The sequence below is a fragment of the Crinia signifera genome, chromosome 6 (genome assembly GCF_055691185.1).
Source record: "Crinia signifera chromosome 6, ASM5569118v1, whole genome shotgun sequence".
Lineage (NCBI taxonomy): Eukaryota > Metazoa > Chordata > Amphibia > Anura > Myobatrachidae > Crinia > Crinia signifera.
Window position 1 is genome coordinate 160,572,837 of NC_139222.1, and position 8,870 is coordinate 160,581,706.

Sequence of the window (8,870 nt, forward strand, 5' to 3'; positions counted from 1 at the left end):
GGCTATACAGATGGAGCTAGCCTCCCTCTTGCTGGCGAATCGCCAGATTGTCTCCGCTGGTGATCCGCCAGCGAGGCGCTCCATCTGAAAATCTGACTCACACGCATGCGCGTCTCAGTTTCCGGGCGGCGGGGCAACGGGAACCCTGTCTGTCTCCGCTTCAGGGAGATGGACAGGGTTAGGTAGGACAGCGGAGAGGCAGTGGGGACCCCGGGTGACCGCCGACAAGCCGGTGGGGACCTGGGGGAAGCGCCGTCGGAGGGTGATGCGCGCGCATCTCGTGTGCGCGCGTCCCCTTTCACAGAACAGATGGCGGCTGGCGGGGGATGGCGGCTGGTGATTCTTCTGCCATCCCCTGCAAGGCTGAGCCCTGCTCCATGTGTATCTTGACAAAGGCTCCGGCGCATGCCGAAACATTGAAATCGCTCAGACATCCAGGAGGAGATAGCAGTTGGAAATCTCTCGAGTAGCTTGGAGACATAGGCGAATCTAGGGGGTGGTCCGGGGGTGCACAGGACCACCCATTAGCCCATTTTGTAGCTGAGGGATGGGGCTTTCCAACGAGCCCAGCCCCATGTCTCTAGCCCCCTGGGAACCAGAGATACGGCCAGGCAAACCTGGAACGTTTTCCCTATAGGATAACATGGGACCCGCTAATTCCGACCCCCACCCAGTTCTATGGCTGCCAGTTCCCCCTTCGGCATCACTGAAGCTCGAGGTTGATCTCAGTCGAACCCAAATCGCTGGGCCTTTAATCTGATACCAGGCTGGATCCATATGGGTTAATTGATTCCTGGGATATTGAGGTTAAACCGTTTTTTTTTCCATTTATTAAATGTAATTTCATGACTGTTTATGTTCTTTGAGGGCAGATTTCTCTGAAACCAAACAGCCCAGTTTCACGGGACCAAAATCATTCGAAGCCAACTCAAAAGTTCTGCAATATGATACTGGTCTCATGTAAATGGGTCAGTTGGTTCCGAAGATATAGCTGGTTGGTTAAAGGGGGGTAGGGAGAGGGGAGTGGTTGTCTCTCCCCCTCACACCAGAAAATGCAGGGACTAGGCTGGTGTATAAGGGGTCAGCCTGGGAATGTCCCTGCATGATCCTGGGACCATATTCCCGGGTAAATCCCTGCATTTTCTGTTGTGAAAGGGGTATTATTTCAAACAGCCGTGACCTGCAGTGCTCTGCATACAGCCGGGCAGCCCCCTGCTCTCTGCCCAGCTGTCAATGACTGTCACCCCTGCAGCTTCCGCTCCAATTCTTCTCCCCGTTCTTCACCTCAGCCCGCCCCCCCTTTAATCATGTGGTGCCGACGCCCGGCGTGCTCCCCCGACGTCACGCACAACAACAGCGTGCACAATATTTAAAATGTCCACTCGGCTAGAGGGGGCACCAGCAGGGGAGTGGGAGCGTGCTCTGCACTGCGCTCTGCTCCTCTCCCCATAGAAGCAGCTGCACCACTCTCCATCTCTCCCTGCAGCAGCAGCGAAGGCTCATATAAAAATTTACAGTAAGTGGCACTTTTGGGGGCATTGCTTAAGGGATGCTATAAGTGGCGGTATGTGGGGGCATTACGCATAATGTGTCGCTTAATGTGTAAGGGGCATTACGGTGTGCAGCATCATGTGTAAGCGGCATTATGTGTGCAGCATCATGTGTAATGGGTACTATGGTGCGCGGCATAATGTGTAATGGGAACTATGGTGTGTGGCATCATGTGTAATGGGTACTATGGTGTGCGGCATCATGTGTAATGGGTACTATGGTGCCATCAAGCAAGAACCCCCTAGGAATGAGCACGTAGGTAAGCAGCACTTATGTGGCAAATATGTCATGGGCATTACGGTTTGTTATATAGTATGTAATGGGCATCATGATGTGTGGCACAATGTGTAATGGGCATTATGGTGTGTGGCCTTATGTGTAATTGGCATTACGGTGTGTGGCTTTATGTGTAATGGGTATTACAGAGTTTGCTAAAATGTGTAATGGGCATTACTGTGTATGGTCTAAAGTGTAATACCACACCCCTTTTTGTGATGCCACACCTCCTTCCCATGAGGCCACACCCCCTTTTTGACGCGCGGCTACGCCGCGCAAAGGTACCCCTACTGTTATGTCTAGATCTGGGACCACCCATTACCATAATTCTAGATTCGCCTATGCTTGGAGAGGCATGCTAGCTGAGAGATAGGACGGTACTTAGAGAGCGAGTGCTGTAGGGGAGGCCTTGTCTGATTGTATGAGCCAGGTTTCTGTAATGGCCAGCAGGTTGAAGTTGCGAGAGATAAAAAGGTTGTGAATGGATGTTAATTTGTAATAATTTGTTACAAACAGAGCGTGCATTCAATAGGGAACATTTAAGTTGTTTGGTGGGTGGTGGGAGGCATATGATATTTATGAGGTTAGTTGAATCTCTATAAGACTTAGAACCAGTTAAATCTGAGTGGGACAGGTGGTTGGGGCCTGGGTTTGGTTAATTGTCACCAGCTAATAAGATTAGAAAGGAGAGATAGATATAGGAGGCTGTTTGTGTTTTTTTGTATTGGTGGTGAGATGTGGATGGGAAAGTACATGTACAGAAGTATTCAAAGAGCTCATGAGTGTTTAGAAGAGGGGAGTGAATAATAGAAAAGTCAATGTGCACAGAGTGGTGATTGTTAAGCCCTGTACACACACATCGATTTGATTTTGATTCGATGCTAAGGTGCGTACACACGTACAGATTTTTCTGTCTGATCTATCTGGTGGGAACAAAAACCTGTAAATGTATGGGAGCAAATGACAATCAAAAAATTCCACCCAAATGCAGGAAAACAGAAAATAATATCTGCTTTGATAAATTTGTTATATCAGAAGGATTTAAACAATTTATGGGGAGGGGGGGGATCTTAGAATGCACACCCGATTTGCATGAGGTGCTATCATGCTGGGACTTGTAGTTCTGCAAAGAAAAACACGTGGTGAAGATGCACACTCCATATTATTAATCAAATCAATCAATAATAGAGGTTCTTGGTATATTCATTAGCCAAGAAATATCTGCCCACCAACCAGCTTCATGGTGACCTCATTTCTGGTGGGTCCCTAATACTAAGTTTAATTCTGGGGCGCGGAACCCCAAAAAGGCCAGCATAAGCCAGTCACCCCAGGGCAGCACACAAGTGAAAAACTAAGCTACAGTATAAAAGTGTGTTAATAGGAAAGAAGCAGGAGCTAGAGGTTAAAAAGTGTAGTGCTAGAAAGTATAATATTAGTGAAAATAAATAGTGCTAAATAAATGTTAGGGTGTGCCACCCCGAAAGCAACTCAGCTACACCAACCCAAGGGGAGCCGCGCCTCAAATCCATCTCCGAGACAAGATTTAAACAATTTGTTTGACTGATCACTGTCTGTTTTCAAGTGTTTGGGAACCATTTTTTGATTGTCATTTGCTCCCATACATTTCCAGGTTTTTGTTCCCACCAGATAGATCAGACAGAAAAATCTGTACGTGTATGCAGCCCTGTACACACACATCGATTTGCTTTTGATTCAATGTTAGATTCAATTTTCTATTAGATCTGGCATTAGATCTTTCCAATCAATTTGGCATTAGATCTGTACTTTTGCTTTAGATATCGAATTCGATATACATTCATGGTACATTGTACACATTCGATTTACTAGATCGAATTCGATATTTCCTTGGCTGCACAGTAGATTTTTCTGTTCGATTTTGTGAAAACGGAAGCGCGCATCGAATCGAATGTAGTGCCACAAGTGATACAAAAACCATTCGATTTCGTTTAGGATTCGATTAGATTTTGCTTCTATAAGCAAAATCTAATCGAAAATCGGGAAGAAAAAAATCAATGCATGTGTACAGGGCTTTAGGGGGATTATAGGATGGTTAAAGTTTGGTGAGAATTTCATGTAATGAAATGAGAAGTAGCAGTTGGGTGAGCACAGGGGCGGTTTGGCCCGCTGGGAAACCGGGCCATTTCCTGGTGGGCCGGGCCAAACTCCGCAGCACTTTGCCCACATCCAAAATGGCTGTGGGCAGGGCCGGTGCTAGGGTGTCCGGCGCCCTCCTGCAAACCATAAAATTTGCGCCCTTTCACATTGCCATTGCAACAAACTGCAGCCCGATTGTGGGAGCGTATGCAACATGCGATCCTATGGAGGATCTCGGGTGCATGTATGCATACACTATCTCAGTGCTGTGTCCGCAAAATGTTGCAGGCATTAAAGGTGTCCATACACGCTGTGAAAATTGCATATGTTATGGGCTAGATCGCATCGCACGGCATGCATGCAATGTGTGTGCGATGCGATCCAAAAGCAGTACAAAAAGTATGTGCAGCATGTACTTTTTGTACTGTGCAATGTGATGCCCGCGGGAGCGCACATCGCATCGCATGCTGCTATTGCAGGGTGTATGGCCACCTCTAGGCACATAACCCAGCCCATTATTTAATAAGTATCTAAATTTATATTAAAAAAATCTAAAATTATTAAAAGATTTGTTATAAACATGTATAATAAAAGACTTACTGTTCTTTTGGTGTTGTGCAGTCCCTCCCTTTCTATCTGTGTAGGCAGGACGCTGAGGACGCCATTACAACCCTCTCGTGACTAAGAGGGAAAGGAGGGGAGAGAAGGAGGAGATGGAAGAAGAGGGGATGAGATAGAGGGGGCGGAGTGTTGAGGACTGGCAGTGGCACTTGCACAGCTCACTGAGAAGAGGGAAGGAAGGGGAGGCGGCGCTGCTGCCTGTTCGTCATTTCATTGACAGCTGACAGGCACAGGGAGCAATGGGTAGGGGGTGGATCAGGACATGACATGTCATCCAGGCATTCACAGACAGCGATACATGCCTCAGCGCAAGTGTCTGTGACTAAGAGGGGGCAGGTCGCAGGAGGAGGACAGTGTGTGCACGGTGCAGGGAGCTGCTCAGCTTCTCCATACTGCCCCCCGCTGTCAGACATGCACTGCGGGTGGCATGCAGGCTGTGTGCACTCGTGGTGCAGGGAGCAGCTCTTTATACTGTCGCCCACCCGCTGTCAGACAGGCGCTGTGGGCAGCGTGCAGGAGGCAGTGACAGTGAGGGCTGAGGCAGCTTTAGCAGAGCAGGGAGGGAGACAGCGCCTTTTCAGCATGGCGCCTCCCTGATTTGCAGGAGCTGCTGAGTGGGTAGCGCCGGCCCTGGCTGTGGGAGGGCCGCAGCACATGTGCGATAGCGCACAGCACCCAGGGCCGCCGCTAGTAATGTTGGGGCCTGGGACTGACCTTCAGCCCGGGCCCCCAGCGGCACACACACACCACGCGCACGCCGGCGGCACACCCTCCCCTCGCGAGTGGCACACCACAACCACCCCCCACACGTACCGGCACCCCGCCAATTACTATTACTTACCTGCGGCAGCAGCATCTTCTCCCTCCAGGCATCGGGACTCGGACGGAGCACTCACTGTACAGTGCAGCCTGCAGAGCGCTGAGCCCCTCTTATATCCTAGGCTCGGTGCTCTGCAGGCTGCACTGTGTATTGTGCGTGCCTGCCGCCGGCGCCGGGTGGCATTGTGCGGAGGGGTGCCATGCCACTGTGGGCAGCTGCCCGGGCCCCTCCAGAGGCCGGGGCCCAGGACAGCTGTACCCCTGGCACCCCCCTGTCGGCGGCCCTGACAGCACCTCCCATCGGCCTACAAGTGCGGCGGCAGCGGGCTCCCAGCTCCCGTTCCCCCATCAGGAGCCAGCAGAAAGCAGCAGGTGAGCCCCCCCCCCACCCGGGATTACAGACACCGACCTCCCCGCATTACATTACATCGAAAGCCGCCCCCCCTCCCTTTACATTACATCCACGGCCGCCACCTCCCCACATTGCATAGACACTCCCCCCCCCACATTACATACACTGCCCCCCCCTCCCGCCCGGGCTGCTACACGATTTTTTTCCCGGGCTGGATTGAAGTCGAAATCTGCTCCTGGGTGAGGATGATGTGATTGTGTGTATGTTTGAGACAGGGTTATGTAGAATGGATAAGTTTAGTAAATAAGTGTAGTAATTTTTGGAATTACCTTGTTTGATGTTGTTCAATGTTTTACAACAGTTTTTTTTTTAACTGTTCTTTAAGAGTAATTCCCACTTTGTAATTTCTTACTTCGTATATTTCCAACTGCCCAGGCAGACAACTGCCATCTATATGCAGATATATCAGGTCTGATTGAGAGGCTACAACTGAGGTCACATGACCACTAATCAAAGGACATAAATTAGCCTGTTTTAAAAAAACACTAGGCCAAGTACGCTCTAATATATTATGCCTCACTGAACAACAGCTTCAAGCAGGTAAAAAAAAAAAAACACTAAACACATCCTTACTCAGGGCTGGGCAATTGCGGCCCTCCAGATGTTGAGGAACTACACATCCCAGGATGCTTTGCATTGGTTTTGCTATGTGGCCATGCTGAAACTAATGCAAGGCATGCTGGGATGTGTAGTTGCTCAACAGCTGGAGGGCCGCAATTGCCCAGCCCTGCAAACTGGTCCATGGTCACCCTAGCATTGAACTCTGCCCTACCCCACATGACAAAAACCTTGTCCTTGGTCAGGGCTGGGCAACACATCCCAGCATGCCTTGCATCAGTTTCAGCATGTCCACATAGCAAAACTAATGCAAAGCATCCTGGGATGAGTAGTTCATTAACATCTGGAGGGCCGCAATTGCCCAGCCCTGTCCTTACTAATACAAGAACGGCATACCTCCCAACATGACCCTCTCCAGAAGGGACACAATGCTCTGTTTCTGGACTTCCCTCTGAATGAATAACTGCATCACCTGTGTTGAATAACACCTTTCTTATCAATTACCCTGTTCAACACAGGTGATGGCAATCATACATTCAGAGGAAAGTCCAGAAACAGAGCATTGTGTCCCTCCTGGAGAGCGTCATGTTGGGAGGTATGCACTGGTTATGCAGTGGCCATAATACAGATTAGCAGAAGTGCTTTCAAGAGACAAATGAAAATTCACATACATGGAATAATTACTGCAAAACCTCATAGGAGTTTATGCAGAACGCTGGTACTTGTAGTGCTCACAAATGAAAATTCACATACATGGAATAATTACTGTAATACCTCATAGGAGTTTATGCAGAGCTGATCGAACCACCATCAGTATAGCTCTGCTCAGCAGCCTATTTCAGTGTTTTGTACCTTGTACAATATATTCCTTCAGGGGAACATCACATAATATAATGATTACCGTATATACTCGAGTATAAGTCGACCTGAATATAAGCCGAGGCACCTAATTTTACAACAAAAAACTGGGAAAACTTATTGACTCAAGTGGGATCCTCACTCAAGTATAAGCCGAGGGGGGCTTTTTCAGCATAAAAAATGTTCTGAAAAAGTAGGCCTATACTCGTGTATATATGGTAAGTACAACATTTGGCCAATAACTCAGAGCATTTGAAAGCGGACACATATAGAGGATATAAACAATCCTTAGGGTCCCTTGAATTGATTATGCATTAATTTTATTACCATTGATGCTTATTGGTGGTGGTTCTCAAATACGTTTAGTGCTACATTTACATTATGTATAATATAGGCTGCTACACAGTTGCACTCATCAAAGTCTTATCATTTTAGGGCTGTTTATTGGTGTCAACGAATATGTATTACATACCTTGGAAAGTACAGTCATGAATCTTCCCATATATTATATTTCAACATACAAGCACATTACAAATCATCTTATATGGAAGAAATATTGTCATGGAATGCTATTGGACCAGCCACCTTTCTATACTTCATTGTCTTTCATTTGAATAAACACATTTCACTGACTGTTATTGACTACTGTATTCTTTGGATCAATCATCCTGTAGGCATGTGAGCAGGAAAAATTTGCTGCAGCTTCATTAATTAATGCCAGGTTTAATGGGATCATTTCTATCTTGAAACCAACATCGATAGTTGCTGTGTAACTTTAACCTAACAGCAGTTGAGAGACTTTTCCCTTACAACTCATTGTAGTATTATCATCAGTATTCTTTTTAATTTCTAAATAGACACAATGCTCTGCATCACTGTACAGTTACAGTATAACAGGAATCTACAGTACAGTACAAAAGTATTTAAAAGCGTTGATAATACAGAAAATCAACGAATCAATAAATCTATGCTTTTATTATATTCTGTTTTCCTGACTGCTGCTATTATTGCTGCAGATGACTTTAGCTTGTTGCACAATGTACTATTCACTGCGTATGAGGCCTTCCCTTTGCGCTAAACAGTTATAATATGTCAGAAACGGTGGCCATTTTGTTAGGCATGACTTGCATAATAATATTATAAAATGGCTGATCATTCAGAACAGTGCTGTAAAAGTGATTTCTTATAGAGAATTGCTTTTGGTTTTAGAAGCTTAAGAATGTGATGTTGACAGTATAATGGAGCAAGGACAGACACCTAGACTCCACAAACTGAATAATATGGGAACAAGGCCACACATGCGTAGACCCCCAAGGCCACTGAAGTTGGGTGTTGGGTTAATTATGACATCATGATTGAAAGCAGAGCTTTCCAATAAGACTCAATGCTTATGAGTAATTAATTAATATGATTAAGGTTTAAATATCAGAGCTATAGAAGGAGGGGGAGGCAGTTGAGGAAGAACAAGGAAGCACAGGGGGCTGGAGGTAATTATGAAGGAGGTTTAATCATAGCTGATCACTGTCCTTGAAAGGTGTCCATTTTGATTTGATTTAGAATTACTGTTTAAGTATTAGCTAGTCAGTTTTATGTTTCTTGTGTTAGTCTGAATTTGCAAATACCTGTAATGAAGCTATTTTTCAAGTAAAGCATTGCCATA

At 46.7% G+C, this 8,870-nt stretch overlaps 1 protein-coding gene across 2 annotated transcripts in view; it reads left to right on the forward strand.

Moving 5' to 3' along the window:
* LOC146007125 (bactericidal permeability-increasing protein-like) overlaps positions 1 to 7,787 on the forward strand; it is a 111,143-nt gene extending 103,356 nt beyond the window's left edge. For both annotated transcript variants that reach the window (XM_083145499.1, XM_083145500.1), the window contains one exon: positions 7,646 to 7,787. In XM_083145499.1, coding sequence (XP_083001625.1) covers positions 7,646 to 7,702 — 57 coding nt within the window. In that variant the 3' untranslated portion in view covers positions 7,703 to 7,787. The remainder of the gene's footprint in view (positions 1 to 7,645) is intronic.
* Positions 7,788 to 8,870: the final 1,083 nt, after the last annotated feature.